Source organism: Rhinoraja longicauda, chromosome 3 (assembly GCF_053455715.1).
Source record: "Rhinoraja longicauda isolate Sanriku21f chromosome 3, sRhiLon1.1, whole genome shotgun sequence".
NCBI lineage: Eukaryota > Metazoa > Chordata > Chondrichthyes > Rajiformes > Arhynchobatidae > Rhinoraja > Rhinoraja longicauda.
The window spans coordinates 5,794,817-5,814,130 of NC_135955.1; the positions used below are offsets into that span (position 1 = coordinate 5,794,817).

General features: G+C 50.1%; 1 protein-coding gene across 3 annotated transcripts in view; it reads right to left on the reverse strand.

Annotated features, from left to right (window-relative positions):
* Positions 1-19,314, reverse strand: part of LOC144611932 (glycine receptor subunit alpha-3-like) — a 161,710-nt gene that overhangs the window by 13,709 nt on the left and 128,687 nt on the right. For 2 of the 3 annotated variants that reach the window (XM_078431275.1, XM_078431293.1), the window contains 2 exons: positions 18,236-18,376; positions 15,293-15,412 (listed from right to left, as the gene is read on the reverse strand). In XM_078431275.1, coding sequence (XP_078287401.1) covers positions 15,293-15,412; positions 18,236-18,376 — 261 coding nt within the window. The remainder of the gene's footprint in view (positions 1-15,292; positions 15,413-18,235; positions 18,377-19,314) is intronic. The other variant, XM_078431284.1, reaches the window with a different exon arrangement.

Below are 19,314 nucleotides of genomic sequence, written 5' to 3' on the forward strand. Positions count from 1 at the left end.
AATGGTGTTTTGGTTTTGTTTAAATATATTTTAGCCCTCGAATGGTAAAGAAAACAATTTTATATAAGACAAGGGGGATGTTGTAATATATAAGACAAGGGGGATGTTGTGATATTGCTGGGACTACTTTGTGTATCCAAGAACTACTTTGTATGGCTGTGTATATAAGTGATGGGTGTGATTAGGCGGTCACTCTGGATGCAGGTGGCCACGGAATAAACAGCCTGGAGTTGAGCTCCAGCAATGTAACCTTTAATACACGTGTACTCGTGGTCCTTCCAGAGTCACTAAAGGTACAACAGGTACCGGACCACGAAGTACAACAACGCCCACTGCAAATTGGAGGAACAGCACCTCATATTTCGCTTGGGCAGCTTACACCTCAGCGGTATGAACATTGACTTCTCTAACTTCAGGTTGCCCTCGCTTCTCCTCTCCATCTTCTCCCCCTTCCCAGTTCTCCCACTAGTCTTCCTGTCTCCGATGACATCCTATCTTTGTCCCGCCCCCTCCCCTGACATCAGTCTGCAGAAGGGTCTCGACCCAAAACGTTACCCATTCCCTCTCTCCTGAGATGCTGCCTGACCCGCTGAGTTACTCCAGCATTTTGTGATACCTAAAGTAAACCAAAGATTCATTCCACTGCACAAGATAAAATGTTAGCATAGGATTAATTAAGCTGTGTTAAAAAAATCAGAACATTTAGTTGAAACGAACAGCTAGCTCAGAAAGAATGCAATTTTCCTTGGTCTTTTACTGTCCAAAGATAAGATTCTGGTGGATTTTCATGCAGGTATTTTGCCTGGGGATATAATGGAAAAAGGACTCTAAAACAGTAGGGTGCATGTGCTGTTGAATATACCTCCCATTACAATGATAAAAGCAATGGATTGCCACAGAGATAGCTTGTCCAACCCTTCACAAGTTAGTTCACAAGTTATCGGAGTAGAATTAGGCCATTCGGCCCATCGAGTCTACCCCGCCGTTCAATCATGGCTGATCTCTGCCTCCCATTTTCCTACCTTCTCCCCACAACCCTTGACACCCGTTCTAATTAAGAATTTGCCTATCTCGCCCTTAAAAATATCCACTGACGTGGCCTCCACAGCCCTCTGTGGCAGTGAGTTCCACAGATTAACCACCCTCTGACTCAAGACGTTCCTCCTCCTAGAAGAGCGCCCTTTAATTCTGAGGCTGTGCCCTCTGGTCCTAGGCTCCTCCACCAGTGGAAACATCCTCTCCATATCCACTCCATCCATGCCTTTCATTGTCCTTCATGCATTCTCCAATTGTTCCAAAGGAGACCCATGTTACCCCCTCCTCCGCTCCCCTCCACTCCTCTCCCCCTCAGTTTTCCTCTTCCCGATATCTCTTTCTACTTACATCCTCTCCTCTGGCTTCACATTTCACACCTCTTCTCTCCTTATCTGACACCCAATTGTCTCCTTTTCATCTCAAGCCTTTGTCCACCCATCTTGCCCACATCACTTGCCAGGCTTTCTCCCACCCCCATCTCTTTTCCAGCTTTCTCCCCCCCCCCCCCCCCCCCCCAACGACAATCATTCTGAAGATGGATCTCGTCCAAATTTTTCCGGTCCAGATATTTCCCTATAACTCCGCAAATCAGTTATCTACATCTGCAGGTCACAGTGGTAGAATTGCTGCCTTACAGCAAATGCAGCGCTGGAGACCCGGGTTCCATCCCGTCTACGGGTGCCGTCTGAGCGGAGTTTGTACGTTCTCCCCGTGACCTGCGTGGGTTTCCTCCGAGATCTTCGGTGTCCTCCCACACTCCCAAGACGTGCAGGTTTTTAGGTTAATTGGCTTGGTAAATGTAAAAATTGTCCCTAGTGGGTGTAAGATCATGTTAATGTGCGGGGATCGCTGGGCAGTGCGGACCCGGTGGTGTCTTGTGAATTAACCCTGCATTAGTTTTTGTTTTAGAAATTCAGCGTAGAAACAGGTCCTTTGGCCCACCGAGTCCACGACGACCGCCAGTCACCGGCACACTGGCTCTCTGTTACCCCACTTTCACATCCTGCACACGAGGGGCAATTTACAGAGGACAATTAACCTACAAACCTGCATATTTTCGGAATGTGAGAGGAAACAGGAGCACCCGGAGAAAACCCAACTGTGCATAGACATAGATGGTCAGAATCAAACCCAGGTCTCTGGCGCTGTAAGGCAGCAACTCTACCGCCGCGCCACCGCACTGCCCATCCATATACTAAAACTCTCGTTTGTTTGTTTGTTTGTTCCTGAACTACAGCCAAAACGGTACACGATAGCGCGGCAATTTTAGGCCCACCTTACTCACCGTCGTCCCTTTGGTGAGAATGGAAGGAGTTTCATTGAAATTGCTGTTATGTTTTTTAAGTTAATCACATTTTAAAGTTTAAATCTTTAGGGGGAGGGAGGGAGGGAGGGAGGGGGAGGAGGGAGGATAACGGGGGGTTGAGGGGGAAAGGGAGGGGGAGGAGGGGAGGAGAGGGTGCTGCACCAATGCAGGAGAGGTTTGGGCCCAACGGGTCCACTTGGTCCAGTATTGAATAACTTCACTGAGTCCATGGATCAGGAAACTGTTATTTAATTATGGGAGTTGCAAATTATTGTGCACGCCTCTTAATGGAAGTGGATTCAGTTTGGAGACGGAGATAGGTAGTAACCCGAACATGAAAATGCCAACATATGGTGTTTGCAGTCGCTACTTACAAGCTGAGAGCTTGTTTTTCCTAACTGCAAGAGGCAGACTGGTTTAGGAACATTGAACACTGCAATGAGATTGACAGCAGGATGCATTCTGATGGTCGAACCCCCGACCACGTCTGTCATGGGCGGTTAGCTACACTTAAACTTCATTGATTTTGTTTCCATTGCAAAACCGAGTCCAAGATGATCAATGAGCAGCGTTTAGCTCTTTAAATGGGTCAATGCCTTGAAAGTTAATCCAGGGTCGCAATACAAACTGAGCAAGGGGAAGATGTGTGTGAAAGCCATCTTTCCGAAGGCTCGGTGGCGCAAGGGGCAGCTCAATGGTGCAGCTGGTCTCACAGCACCAGAGACCCCGGTTCGATTCTGCCCTCGGGTACTGTCCGCATGGGGGTTCTCCCTGCGACCGCATGGGTTTCTCCGTGCCCTGCGACATCAATAGACAATAGACAACAGGTGCAGGAGGAGGCCATTCGGCCCTTCGCGCCAGCAGCGCCATTCACCGTGATCATGGCTGATCATTCTCAATCAGTACCCCCGTTTCCTGCCTTCTCCCCATACCCCCTGACTCCGCTATCCTTAAGAGCTCTATCTAACTCTCTCTCTGAAGCATCCAGAGAATTGGCCTCCACTGCCTTCTGAGGCAGAGAGTTCCACAGATTTACAACTACCAAAGACATGTGAGTTTGTAGCTTTATAGGCCTCTGTAAATTGCTGCTATGACTGATACGCCCTACACGACCACCCTATGAAAGACACCCCCTACGCGACCACCCTTTGCTACCTCAGCGTTTGAAATCACGCACTGTGACAGTCTCGGTGTGACTATCTCGGCGTGACTCTTGATCGATCTCTGACCTACAAAGCACATATCACCAAGCTTAAAGGAAAAGTCAGTTCCAGAAATGCTCGTCTTAGCAAGCCGAGTACCTCACAATGGGGAGCAAATGCTAAAACCATTCGATCAACAGCTCTGTCTCTCTACTTCTCCACTGCTGAGTATGCCTGCGGACTGTGGGAGCGCTCAGCTCATGCAGGGAAGATTGATCCTGTGCTAAACACAAGCTGTCGCTGCATCAGTGGATGCGTGTAGCCTATCAAGACTGACAACATCTACCTACTCTCTGGCATTGCACCTCCTGGACTCAGAAGAACTGTAGCCAGTCAAAAAGAACGCCTCAGACAACCAGAGGATGAAAGACACCCCCCCTACAAGACCACCCTTTGCTGCCTCAGCGTTTGAAATCACGCAGACGTTTCCTCTCTTCCATCCATCCCCTGGACCGCAGTGCATCGTCCACAAGGTTCAAACTCTGGGAAGAGAGACTGGAGAAATCTCCGGAAGGCACTCGCACGGCAATCGATCCCTCTGAGAAACTCCCACCAGGTTCCGACCAACCGTGGATAACCTGGCGCCGTCTCAACAGACTGCGGACAGGCGCGGGGAGGAGCAGATCGAACGTGCTGAAGTGGGGGTACACTGAAGATGCGGCAGACTGCGAGTGGGGACGGGGCCTCCAGACTATGGGACATGTCCTGAGCTGTGACGTGCTGCATGACACACGCACTGTGAAGGATCTTGCAGAGGGCAACCACGTGGCACTGAAATCTACTCGCTATCGGCAAACAGCTGTGTGATCATATCATATCATATCATATATATACAGCCGGAAACAGGCCTTTTCGGCCCTCCAAGTCCGTGCCGCCCAGCGATCCCCGTACATTAACACTATCCTACACCCACTAGGGACAATTTTTACATTTACCCAGCCAATTAACCTACATACCTGTACGTCTTTGGAGTGTGGGAGGAAACCGAAGATCTCGGAGAAAACCCACGCAGGTCACGGGGGAGAACGTTCAAACTCCTTACAGTGCAGCACCCGTAGTCAGGATCGAACCTGAGTCTCCGGCGCTGCATTCGCTGTAAAGCAGCAACTCTACCGCTGCGCCACCGTGCCGTGACACCAATGAATACATAAATAAATAAATAACCAATCAGACAAATAAACAAATAAATAAATAAATAGATAAATAAATAAATAGCTTCTCGCGTGCGTGCAGGGAAAGTGTAATGACACAGAACTGGTGGTGAATGGGTAATCAATGGTCGGCATGGGCCCAGTGGGCTGCTGGGCCTGTTTTCATGCTGCAGCTCTAAGCTAAACTAGCTGTGAAGATAATGAGAAGGAGCTCTGGGCCAGAGACATTATACCTCCGCTTTTCTCCAAAAGCATAAAAGCAGAGAAAATAGGTGCAGGAGGAGGCCATTCAGCCCTTCGAGCCAGCACCGCCATTCAATGTGATCATGGCTGATCATCCACAATCAGTACCCCGTTCCTGCTTTTCCCCCCCTTGTCCCTTAATCCCCGTAGGCCCAAGAACTACTAGACCAAATGGACCCATCGGTGCCAATCTCTCCTGCAATGGTTCAGCACCCTCTCCTCCCCCTCCCCTCCACCCTCCCCCTCCCCCACCCTCTTCTCCCCTCCCCGTCCCCCCACTCCCTCCCACCTTGCCCCCCGCCTCCCTCCACACTCCCCTCTTCCCCCCTCCCCTCCCCTCCGCCTCCCTCCACACTCCCCTCACTCTCCTGTCTCCCCTCTCCCATCCCCCTCCCCTTTCCCCTTCTCCCCCTCTTCCCCGTACCCTTCCCCTCCCCTTCCCTCCCCCCCCTCTCTCCCTCCCCCTCCCTCTTACCTTCCCCTTACCTTCCCCTTCCCTAAAACCCGAAAATCTCAGAGGAAACCCACGCAGGTCATGGGGAGAACGTACAAACTCCGTACAGACCGCACCCGTGGTCGTGATCGAACCCGGATCTCTGGCACTGTGAGGCAGCAACTGTACCGCTGTGCCACCGTGCTGCCCCTGCAAAAGAATAGCATTAGAACTCGCTAGGGCGGCACGGTAGCGCAGCGGTAGTTGCTGCTTTACAGCGAATGCAAGCGCCGGAGACGCAGGTTCTATCCTGACTACGGGTGCTGCACTGTAAGGAGTTTGTACGTTCTCCCCGTGACCTGCGTGGGTTTTCTCCGAGATCTTCGGTTTCCTCCCACACTCCAAAGACGTACAGGTATGTAGGTTAATTGGCTGGGTAAATGTAAAAATTGTCCCTAGTGGGTGTAGGATAGCGTTAATGTGCGGGGATCGCTGGGCGGCACGGACTTGGAGGGCCGAAAAGGCCTGTTTCCGGCTGTATATATATGATATGATATATATGATATATGATAAATCACACCCGCAATGGGTGAAGTTTCGGGTCGAGACCCTTCTTCAGACTGATGTCAGGGGGGCGGGACAAAGGAAGGATATAGGTGGAAACAGGAAGATAGTGGGAGATCTGGGAAGGGGGAGGGAAAGAGAGGGACAGAGGAACTATCTAAAGTTGGAGAAGTCAATGTTCATACCGCTGGGCTGCAAGCTGCCAAGCGAAATATGAGGTGCTGTTCCTCCAATTTCCGGTGGGCCTCACTATGGCACTGGAGGAGGCCCATGACAGAAAGGTCAGACTGGGAGTGGGAGGGGGAGTTGAAGTGCTCATCCACCTGGAGATCAGGTTGGTTAAGCCGGACTGAGCGAAGGTGTTGAGCGAAACGATCGCCGAGCCTGCGTTTGGTTTCGCCGATGTAGAGAAGTTGACATCTAGAAACATCAGGCGAGTAATGATCTTATTGACTGGTGCAGTACCATTCTGGGGCTGATCGGTGAGTGAGATCAGCGGACATCCATTTGATGAACTATTTGAATCTCATCTCTGCAGTACACATGAGGATACTGTAAACAAAAACATGTTCCAGACAGTCAGTCAGCAAAAAATGTTAAAGCAGATTGCCCAGGGCTAATATAAATAGAAGAAAAATATCGCAAGTCAAATATATAGTCAGTTGTTTGCACCGAGAGTTGAAAAAATCTGCCATCTGTTCACAACATGTGCAGCAGCCAGTTAAGACTGCTTTGATTTGCAAAGGTAAAGATCCTGGAGATAAATTGATTCGGAAAGTTTTATTAATACTAGACCAAGTGGACCCGTTGGGCCCAAACCTCTCCTGCATTGGTGCAGCACCCCCTCTCCCCCTCCCCCTCCCCCTCCTCCACTCCTCCCTCACTCCTCTCCCCCTCCCCCACCTCACCCTCCCCTCTCCCTCTCCCTCCACCCCTCCCCCTCCCCCTTCCCCTGCCCCCCACTCCATCCCCCTCAACCCCCCCTTACCCTCCCTCCTCCCCTCCACTCCATCCCCCTCAACCCCCCTCATCCTCCCTCCCCCACCACTCCCTCCCTCCCCCCCCATCCTTTCCTTCCTCCCCCCTCCCTCCCTAGGAGATAGATTAAAATTTTAAAATGTGATTAACTTTAAAAATATAACACCGAATTCAATGGAACGTCTTCCATTAGCACCAAAGGGACGACGGTGAGTAAGGTGGGCCTAAAATTGTCACGCTATCGTGTACCGTTTTGGCTGTAGTTCAGGAACAAACAAACAAACAAATGAGAGTTTTAGTGTATAGATGTGCTATTCTAGGCTACAGGGTAACGCCCGTAGCAGTAGCAATACCATTTATTGTTGGCACAGTCTCTAGAAAACAATGAATAATTCTTGCAGGATGTGTCAATCAGGCTTGTGAAAAATTAATCATCTCAATCCACTTCCAACGCCTTGATAACTTTCCTTCAGATTTTAGATTTAGAGATACAGCGCGGAAACAGGCCCTTCGGCCCACCGAGTCCGCACCACCCAGCGATCCCCGCACACTAACACTATCCTACACACACTAGGGACAATTTTTACATTTACCCAGTCAATTAACCTACATACCTGTACGTCTTTGGAGTGTGGGAGGAAACCGAAGATCTCGGAGAAAACCCATGCAGGTCACGAGGAGAACGTACAAACTCCGTGCAGACGGCGCCCGTAGTCAGGATCGAACCTGAGTCTCCGGCGCTGCATTCGCTGTAAAGCAGCAACTCTACTGCTGCGCCACCCGTGCCGCTCACAGTTAAGTAGAACACATTTTAAACTAGTGTCCGAATCGCTTGTTTTTAACAATCAAAATCCAACTGAATGGGTTTCTTAAGTATTTTTAAATATATTACAAATGGCACTTTATATCACAAAAAGACTTGAAATGTCAGCCCACACAGTGATAATATCACCAAATTTCTTAACACTATCCATGTAAATCCAGCTAACCTCTTGTAACTGTTGATCGTAAGTATCTCATTATGTATCTCAGCATTAAAATCCACCCTCCTGCAGTTTACCATCACTCTTGTGCTATTACCCAAACCCTACGTGTTATTTACCTTTTGGTACACTTTTCATTCCCTTCATCATTATTTTTATTTTAAGCAACAAACTTCAATAAATATACATTTACTAGACCGAGTGGACCAGTTGGGCCCAAACCTCTCCTGCATTGGTTCAGCACCCTCTCCTCCCCACTCCCCCTCCCGTCTCCCCCTCTCCTCCCCCGTCCCTCCTCCCCTCCCCCACTCACTCCCCCATCCCCTTCACCCCTTCCCCATCCCTCCCCCCCACCCCACTCACTCCCCATCCCCTTTCACCCCTCCTCCACCCTTCCCTGCTCATTCTTCCCTCCCCCTCCCCCTCCCCCCCTCCCTTTTCCCGTCCCCTCTCCCTCCACCCCCTCCCTCCCCCTCCCGTCCCCCCTTCCCCTCCCCCCTTCCCTCCCTTCCTCCCCTCCCTCCCCCCTCCCTCCCTAGGAGATAGATTGAAACATTAAAATGTGAATAACCTTAGAAATCTAACATCGATTTCAATGAAACTTCTTCCATTAGCACCAAAGGGACGGACGGTGAGTAAGGTGGGCCTAAAATTGTCATGCTATCGTGTACCGTTTTGGCTGTAGTTCAGGAACAAACAAACAAACAAACAAACAAGAGTTTTAATATATAGATTCATGAGGCATTGATACTGAAATAATTAGGGTTTCAATTTCAAGACTGGGATGATCACAAATGCTATTTTTATTTCCTTCATTTTTATTTCCCTTTCTCTCATTTACATTGTTCCTGGTCCAGACATTGGCAGGTTTCAGAAAGACATACAATACAATACAATACATCTTTATTGTCATTGCACAGGGGTACAACGAGATTGGGAATGCGCCTCCCATACGATGCAATAAATTAATTAGCTAGTCAGTATTAATTTAAACAACCCAATGAAACAAATTAGAACAGTTTTAAAACAGAATAAAGTGCAAGTAGATCTGTGCCGGTTCACTGTGCGATGTGACCATCCGGCTCAGCAGGACCGGTTCATAGCAGCTATGGCCCTGGGGATGAAGCTGTTCCTGAGTCTGGAGGTGCGGGCGTAGAAGGCCTTGTATCGTCTGCCAGATGGTAGAAGTTCGAACAGACTGTTGCAGGGGTGTGAAGAGTCTTTGTGGATGCTGGTGGCTTTTCTGAGGCATCGTGTGTTGTAGATGCCCTCCAAGGCTGGTAGCTGTGTTCCGATGGTCCTCTGAGCTCTATGGACTATCCGCTAAAGAGCATGCATCCAAGAAATCACCGTGCGTGTTTGTAAGGGGTCCAGGTCCTTCGGCCCATATTGTCCGTGCTGAATGTGATGCCTTATTAAACTAATCTCCTCTGTCTGCAAGGACTTTGGGCTGACCATCGGCCTGACGAAGACGAACGTCCTGGAGCAGGATACAGAGGCACTGCCTGTCATCACCATTGATGACTACGAACTCGATGCCGTCCATCAGTTCATGTACCTCGGCTCCACCATCACCGACCTCTCCTTGGACACAGAGATTGACAAGAGGATCGGGAAGGCAGCTACAACTCTCGCTCCCCTCACAACTCGAGTGTGGACCAACCCAAAACTGACAGTGAAGACAAAGATAGCAGTCGACAACGTCTGTGCCAACAGCACGCTGCTGTACGGCAGTGAGACATGGACTACATATGCCAGACTGGAGAGAAGACTCAACACTTTCCACCTTGGAAGCATCTGCTGTATCCTGGGTATATCCTGGCAAGACAGAGTGTCCAACGCCGAGATTCTGTCTGGCGCTGGCCTTCTGAGTATGTACACTTTACTCAGGCAGCGCAGGCTGCAGTGGCTGGGCCATGTCCACCGCATGGAGGATGGCCATATCCCAAAAGACATCCTCGATAGCCTTTGTTGCCCTCGCGCATCGATGAGCCTTGGGCGCCCAACACCCTGTCTGTCGCCAGTTTGTGGTTTGTCCCTCCTCGGACCACTGTCGGTAGGTTCTCACCACTGCTGACCGGGAGCACCCCACAAGCCTTGCCGTTTCAGAGATGCTCTGACCCAGTCGTCTGGCCAGAACAATTTGTCAATACACGTGACAATAAACTAAACTGTAATTGAACGTTATCTCACGCTAGACATTATTCCCTTTACCCTGTACCCGTACACTGTGGACGGCTCGGCTGCAACCATGCTTCCACTAGCTGGAGAGCACGCGACAAAAAACATTTCACTGCACCTCGAAGATATCACAAAATGCTGGAGTAACTCAGCAGGTCAGGCAGCATCTCTGGAGAGAAGGAATGGGTGACGTTTCGGGTCGAGACCCTTCTTCAGACTGATGTCAGGGGAGGGGGCGGGACAAAGATCAGATGTAGTTGGAGACAGGAAGACAGTGGGAGAACTGGGAAGGGGGAGGGGAAAGAGAGAGACAGAGGAACTATCTGAAGTTGGAGAAGTCAATGTTCATACCGCTGGGCTGCAAGCCGCCCAAGCGAAATATGAGATGCTCTTCCTCCAATTTGCGGTGGGCCTCACGATGACAATGGAGGAGACCCAGGACAGAAAGGTCAGACTGTGAGCGGGAGGGGGAGTTGAAGTGCTCAGCCACCGGGAGCTGCACGAGGTTCGACAAGCCACGACCTGGGGTAGATCGCCCGGCGTGGGGGAGCTGTGATCCCCCCCCCCCCCCCCCCCCCGATGCAGGAGCTTGATCGCCCCGACGAGGAAGGCTCGCCACCGGCTACGGGAGTCAAGATCGTCCCGTCAACGGAAGGTTCAAGGCCCCCGCCCGCTGGAGGACAAAGAAGGGAGAGATCGAACTTTGTTTAGCCTGCCATCACAGTGAGGAATGTAGAGGAGTCACTGTGGTGGATGTTCATGTTAACATGTATATTGGTGTCCTTTTTATTGTTATGACTGTACGGCAAATGAAGCTCCTCGTATGTTGCAAAACATACTTGGCTAATAAAGTATAACTGTGACTGTGAGTGTAAATGCTCGCAATGCATTTGCATTCTTTACTACCGATTCGGTTTACCAATGAACACTTTGGGAATACAGTACCAGCATCCTCCAAGTCCCTAATTCAGTCTTCTGCTACTCAGATAGATATAAAATCCCACTGCTTGCCTCTGACAAGGAGTAGGTGCAGTTATTCCAGGACACCTGGCTGGCTATTCCTCACCAAAACCAAAATACATCTCCTGGTAGACACAAAAGCTGGAGAAACTCAGCGGGTCAGGCAGCATCTCTGGAGAAAAAGAGTAGGTGACGTTTCGGGTGGAAACCCTTTTTCACAGTCCAAAGAAGGTTACGACCCAAAACATCTATTAGATTGTGCAGGAAAATAACTGCAGATGCTGGAACAAATCGAAGGTATCACAAAATGCTGGAGTAACTCAGCAGGGCAGGCAGCATCTTGGAGAGAGGGAATGGGTGACGTTTCGGGTCGAGACCCTTCTTCAGACTGATGATTTTTATTAGATTGTGCACATCGGGTTGATTGCATTAGTCGAAACAGCGTGGACCGCGTGACTGTTGCAATCTCCCACCATCGAGGCTAACCCTGACTTTCCCATCCATGCTGACTTGAGCAATCTGCCCAACATGCGCCTGAAGTCCCGCAAACCCTTCTGCTCTTCAGCCAAATCCCTGGAAGACTTTGACCCCAAGACTGAGTGGTGCAGAGCCTGGAAAGATGCCAACACCAACAACGGAGAGGTCATCACAGACCCCACAGTGAGACCACCGGGATTTGACCGCCATTGCAAGCAATGGCCAACCCTGAACAGGATCCTCACCCTCCATGCAAGAACAGCCCATCACCTGCACACGTGGGGGATGACAGACCGACAGACGGCCCTGCTTGTGACTGCGGAGATCCAGACCAGACCATCCCACACATTGTGAATGACTGCTCACTGAGGCTTTTCCCTGGTGGCATCAAGGCCATCCGCCCAGCAACTGATGCTGCCCTGCCCTGGCCTGGCCTGGCCGTCGACCCTCAGCCTACAACTTTAGGCTGTGCAAGCCACGCGCATGAAAAAGAAGAACCCAAAACGTCACCTATTGCTTTTTTTTACCAGTGTGGAAGGATAATAATAATAATAATAATGCATTACATTTGTATAGCGCTTTTCTAAAAACTCAAAGACGCTTTACAGGGATTACTAAAACATAGAAAAAAATAAATAAATAAGTAAACGAACAGAAAAGGAAAAATAAGGTGAGGTGACGGTCAGTGGTTGAAGGCAGTGCTGAACAGGTGAGACTTCAGTGATGTTTTGAATGAGGTGAGTGAGGAGGAGTTTCTGATGGTCTGAGGTAGTGAGTTCCAGAGGGTGGGAGCAGCGATGGAGAAAGCCCTGTCCCCCCAGGATCTGAGTTTGGTCCGGATGGGGGGGGATAGGAGATTGGCAGCAGCAGAGCGGAGGATGCAGGTGGGAGTGTGCCTGTGGAGGAGGTCAGTCAGGTAGGATGGGGCCAGGTTATGGAGGGCTTTGTAGCTCATGAGGAGGATTTTGTACTGGATTCTCTGGGGGATGGGGAGCCAGTGGAGCTTGTAGAGGACGGGGGTGATATGGTCACGGATCGGGGAGTGGGTGAGTAGACGGGCAGCGGAGTTCTGGATGTATTGGAGTTTATTGATGATTCATGTTTGGCCAATTAAGAGTCAAAACTTGGTACTCGTTTGTCATTTCTCCATTGTACTTGCTTGTAAATTCTTGAGTATCCTTATCAGCAACTGCAGATAACCATCCCCTGTGTATTATACCACTAAACTAAAGGAAATAGCAGGCTACAGGTGAGCACGCCTCTCTTGTTTTACTTACTTTTGTAGTCTACGAGACCAAGTTGACCCATTGGGCCAAAACCTGTACTGGTGCAGCACTCTCTCCTCCCCCCCCTTCTCCCCTACCCCCCTCCCCCTCCCCTCCCCCTCCCCCCTCCCCCACTCCCTCCCTCCTCCCCCCCTCCCCTCCCCTCCCCTCCCCTCCCTCCACCCCCCCACCCCCTCCCCTCCCCTCCCCTCCCCTCCCCTTCCCCTCCCCCCACTCCACCCCTCAACCTCCCTTATCCTCCCACCTCCCCCCCCTTCCCTCCCACCTCCCTCGCCCCCTCCCTCCCACCCCCCCCCCTCCCTCCCACCCCCCCTCCCTCCACCCCTTCCCTCCCTCCCTCCCCCTCACGCCCTCGGAGATAGATTTAAACTTTAAAATGTGAATAGCTTTAAAAATATTACACCGATTTCAATGAAACTTCTTCCATTAGCACCAGAGGGACGACGGTGAGTAAGGTGGGCCTAAAGTTGTTGAGCTATCGTGTACCGTTTTGGCTGTAGTTCAGGAACAAACAAACAAACAAACAAACAAACAAGAGTTTTAGTATATAGATTGCAAACCAAAGCAAGACTTTAGTCACGTAGACTTGTATGTTCTTAGGTGTATAAGATATCGCTGAACCACTTGTAGCAGAGATAGGCACAAAATGCTGGAGTAACTCAGCGGATCAGGCAGCATCTCCGGAGAAAAGGAATGGGTGACGTTTCGGGTCGAGATCACCCTTCTTCAGACCCGTCTCGACCCGAAACATCACCGATATCACGTTAATAAAACCTCACAAGCTTGGTCTGGTTTCGGCAGTGTTTTTGTTTAAGTAAGTTCCCTGACATCCAGAGATGCTGCCTGACCCGCTGAGTTGCTCCAGCATTTTGTGTCTATCTTCGGTGTAAACCAGCATCTGCAGTTCCTTCCTAGAGAGGTAGATAGAGCTCTTAAGGATAGCGGAGTCAGGGGGTATGGGGGGGGGGGAGGCAGGAACGGGGTACTGATTGAGAATGATCAGCCATGATCACATTGAATGGTGGTGCTGGCTCGAAGGGCCGAATGGCCTCCTCCTGCACCTATTGTCTATTGTCTACACGTCGATCTTCCGGTTATTGTAAGATCGTTGTAAATGGGCTTTCTGAACGCAGATTGAGATCCGTATTTCCAAAAGTATTACAGTGTTGAGAACGCAAAACTACTTTACTGGCTGACAAATACTTAGGATGATACATGTCTTGAACGACGGTATTGAAATACATTTTTTCATTGCGCCTCTTGCAGACTCCATCCCCTGCTTGTCTACCAGAAAACACAATCCTTTGTTCCAAAGAGCAGAGTAAGCTTCAATTTTTTTTGATTGCCTTTGTCTTAAAAACTAAAAATTACATCTGAACCGCCAGGATACATCGAACATGGAAATATCAAACGTTGCCTCCACTGTTGTCAGTCCCCCTCCTCTCCGTCCCCATCGAGGTTGGGTCTTAACTTCCATTGCAGTTCAGTATTGTGCAGTCGGCCATTTCGGACTGAGACAAGGGAAAACCTTTCCCGCGCAGAGAGTTGTGAATCTGTGGAATTCTCTGCCACAGAAGGCAGTGGAGGTCAATTCACTGGATGTTTTAGATTTAGATTTAGATTTAGATTTAGAGATACAGGGCGGAAACAGGCCCTTCGGCCCACCGAGTCCGCGCCGCCCAGCGATCCCCGCACACTAACACTATCCTACACACACTAGGGACAATTTTTATTTTTTTTTAACATTTACCCAGTCAATTAACCTACAAACCTGCACGTCTTTGGAGTGTGGGAGGAAACCGAAGATCTCGGAGAAAATCCACGCAGGTCACGGGGAGAACGTACAAACTCCGTACAGACGGCGCCCGTAGTCAGGATCGAACCTGAGTCTCCGGCGTTGCGTTCGCTGTAAGGCAGCAACTCTACCGCTGCGCCACCGTGCCGACTGTTTTCAAGAGAAAGTTAGATTTGGCTCTTGGGGCTAACGGGATCAAGGGGATATGGGGAAAAAAAGCAGGAAGGGGGTACTGATTTTGGATGATCAGCCACGATCATATATTGAATGGCGTCTCTGCTGGTTCGAAGGGCCGAATGGCCTACTCCTGCACCTATTTCTCGATGTTTTTCTACGTTTCTATGTTACTCTGCAAAGAGACGTGTTCACGTCTGGTTCGGTCAGGAGGCGGTAGGTGTAAGTTGTCGGAGCTTGTTGTTTTAGGGGGAGTTGGGAGTTAGCGGGGAGGGGGTGTGGGGGGCTGTGATGACTAAAAACAGAGAACTAAATTGGTATTATTTCAACGAGAGAGGTACCTTGGCAATACGAACCACATTTTACTTTTACCACAAATGAATAGCAAACAGACTACAAAGGGTGACAGTCGGTGCCTCTACTGGTACAGACAGGTGGGGGGGGTTGAACGAAAGGATGTTGCCACTTCAGTTATGACTTCTTAACCACGGGACAAACAGGACAGCTGCTTGTTATTTTTTTACCCTGAAATTTGGGCTGTAGACTTGAGCCAAGGTGCCGTACACGGGCTCGCTGTCTCTCGACCCATTGCTACGCCGCACCGAGCCTACGTTTCCACTTCCACCAATCACCCCTTCACCGTTCTTTCGGGCCAAAAGGGACCAGCGTACGAGAGAAACAGAAAAGTCATTTGTTAAGGTTAGCGCAACGCGTCTCGCCTCCGAGGATTCCGACTGGATTCGTACAATGAGATCTGGGTGTCCTTGTGCATCAGTCACTGAAAGGAAGCATGCAGGTACAGCAGGCAGTGAAGAAAGCCAATGGAATGTTGGCCTTCATAACAAGAGGAGTTGAGTATAGGAGCAAAGAGGTCCTTCTGCAGTTGTACAGGGCCCCAGTGAGACCGCACCTGGAATACTGTGTGCAGTTTTGGTCTACTAATTTGAGGAAGGATATTCTTGTTATTGAGGGCGTGCAGCATAGGTTTACTAGGTTAATTCCCGGAATGGCGGGACTGTCGTATGTTGAAAGACTGGAGCGACTAGGCTTGTATACACTGGAATTTAGAAGGATGAGAGGAGATCTTATCGAAACGTATAAGATTATTAAGGGGTTGGACACGTTAGAGGCAGGAAACATGTTCCCAATGTTGGGGGCGTCCAGAACCTGGGGCCACAGTTTAAGAATAAGGGGTAGGCCATTTAGAACTGAGATGAGGAAAAACTTTTTCAGTCAGAGAGTTGTGAATCTGTGGAATTCTTTGCCTCAGAAGGCAGTGGAGGCCAATTCTTTGAATGCATTCAAGAGAGAGCTAGATAGAGCTCTTAAGGATAGCGGAGTCAGGGGGTATGGGGAGAAGGCAGGAACGGGGTACTGATTGAGAATGATCAGCCATGATCAAATTGAATGGTGGTGCTGGCTCAAAGGGCCGAATGGCCTCCTCCTGCACCTATTGTCTATTGTCGATTGTCTATTGGCCGGCCGCAATCGTGAAGCGGAGACGTGGCACGCGAGAGGCCGCGGCAAAAGGCGGTACGGTTACGGGCCCTTAACCACGAGACCTTCCACCGACGCTCGCAAGGTGCCACCTCCTGCGTTGCCTCTGCCCATTGCCACAGTGTAACGCACATTGCGAGCGGATACTGGAAGGGGTATTTCCCACACCGGCCTCGCTGTCCTGGGCCTCCTCCACTGTCAGAGTGAGGCCCACTGCAAGTTGGAGGAACAGCACATTCCCAGCCGTATGAAGGTTGAGTTTGTCTAACTTCCCGTAACTCCTGCATTCTTTCCACTCTCCACTCCCCCCCTCCCCCTCTCCCTGTCCCTTCCCCCCCACCCCAGTCGTCCTACTACTGTTTGCATCCTTGTGTCCCTCTTGTTGGCACATCTTCCCCAGCCAACAATGGGCCATTATGGACTCCACCCGTCCCAAGTTATAGACAATAGACAACAGACAATAGGTGCAGGAGGAGGCCATTCGGCCCTTCGGCCCTTCGAGCCAGCACCGCCATTCACCGTGATCATGGCTGATCATCCACAATCAGTACCCCGTTCCTGCCTTCTCCCCATACCCCCTGACTCCGCTATCCTTAACAGCTCTATCTAGCTCTCTCTTGAATGCATTCAGAGAACTGGCCTCCACTGCATTCAGAGAACTGGCCTCCACTGCCTTCTGAGGCATAGAATTCCACAGATTTACAACTCTCTGAGTGAAAAAGTTTTTCCTCATCTCCGTTCTAAATGGCCTCCCCCTTATTCTTAAACTGTGGCCCCTGGTTCTGTGATTCCCCCAACATCGGGAACATGTTTCCTGCCTCTAGTCTGTCCAACCCCTTAATAATCTTATATGTTTCAATAAGATCCCCTCTCATCCTTCTAAATTCCAGTGTATACAAGCCCAGTCGCTCCAGTCTTTCAACATACGACAGTCCCGCCATTCTGGGAATTAACCTCTGTGAACCTACGCTGCACTCCCTCAATAGTAAGAATGTCCTTCCTCAAATTTGGAGACCAAAACTGCACACAGTACTCCAGGTGCGGTCTCACTAGGGCCCTGTACAACTGCAGAAGGACCTCTTTGCTCCTATACTCAACTCCTCTTGTCATGAAGGCCAACATGCCATCTGTTCATCTGTGGCCAGCCCTATTATGTTCTGGCCTTTCCTATCTTTCACTCTGAAGAAGGGTTCCGACTCGAAACGTGAACCTATTCCCATTCTTCAGAGTTGCTGCCTGATCCGCTGAGTTACTCCAGCATTTTGTGTCTAACTTTGGAAAAGGGACTCTCGGGAATAGATGGCAATTAAAAATTGCACCAGGAAAGGCAGAGCTAAAATCTTATGGGGCTGAGGACCAACAAGTTGCAATGTGTTCACAAGCTCACTAGTTATAGGAGTAGAATTAGTCCATTCGGCCCATCGAGTCTACTCCTCCATTCAATCATGGCTGATCTATCTCTGCCTCCTAATCCCATTTTCCTGCCTTCTCCCTGTAACCCTTGACACCCGTTCTAATCAAGAATTTGTCTGTCTCTACCTTAAAAATATCCACTGATTTGGCCTCCACAGCCAATGAGTTCCACAGATTAACTACCCTCTGACTGAAGAAGTTCCTCCTCACCTCCTTTCTAAAAGAGCGCCCTTTAATCCTGAGGCTGTGGCCTCTGTTCCTGGACTCTTCCACCAGTGGAAACATCCTCTCCACATCCACTCCATCCAGGCCTTTCATTATTCACTATTCATAAGTTTCAATGAGGCTCCCCCCCTCAAACTTCTAAACTCCAGCGAGCACAGGCCCAGTGCTGTCAAACGCTCATCGTATGTTAACCCACTCATCCCTGGGATCATCCGTTTATATCTCCTGCAGTTGTTTGGCACGGGCGCTGGGAGAATGAGACTGTGTTGCGCGAGAGAATTGAAAAGGTTTCTTATACACACTCGAGTGAGAGAGAAAGGACAGTCACTCACCCTCCGCTTCCGTCTCTGAAGCCGCAGGAGCTCCTTGTGTTGTCTTGACACAAAATTAACAGCAGCGTATTCCAGAAGGGCCGAGAACACAAACAGCAGGCAAACAGCCATCCAGATATCAATCGCCTTCACATAGGACACCTGCAGGGAGCGAGAGGGAACGTTAGTGCCTGGCATGCGTGCTGGCATCCTATTTATCCTCTTTGCATACAAACCCCCAAATGGGCTCCCCCCCCCCCCCCATATCAAAAATCTTCTAACCCACCACTCTATCTCCAGGTCCCTCAGGTCGGCCGACTTGGGGCTACTCACTATCCCGCGGTCTAGGCTTAAGCTCAGGGGTGACCGCGCTTTTGCGGTTGCAGCTCCTAGACTGTGGAACAGCATCCCTCTCCCCATCAGAACTGCCCCCTCCATCGACTCCTTTAAGTCCAGGCTCAAAACCTACTTCTACTCCCTGGCGTTTGAGGCCCTCTGAGGGGGCGCTGTGAACTGTTTATGTATGTGCTGTTATGTTTGTGTGCCATTGTATGTTCGTTCTTAGTACCTGCACTGATGTACAGCACTTTGGTCAACGTAGGTTGTGTTTAAATGTGCTGTACAAATAAAATTGACTTGACTTGATTTGACTAGCACGCTGAGAATGAAACTCCACCGAGTTATACGCTGTGAAAAAACCCATCAGTTTGGTTTTGGAGATACGGTGTGGAAACGCACCGAGTCCGCGCTGACCAACGATCCCCGCACACTGGTTCCGCACGACACGACACGGGCAATTTCCAGAAGCCAATTAACCCTACACGCCCTGCACGTCTCTGGAGTGTGGGAGGAAATCGGAGCACCCGGAGAAAACCCACCCGGTCACAGGGAGAACGTACAAACTCCGCACAGACAGCACCCGTGGTCAGGATTGAACTCGGATCTTTGGTGCCGCAAGGCAGCGACTCTACCGCTACGCCACTGTGCCACCCTACAATATCCGTAAAGGAATGGGCGACGTTTCGGGTCGAGACCCCTCTTAAGACTCTGGAAAGAATTCTATTGAAATTTAGCTGAATACCAACTCTCTGTTGATTGCA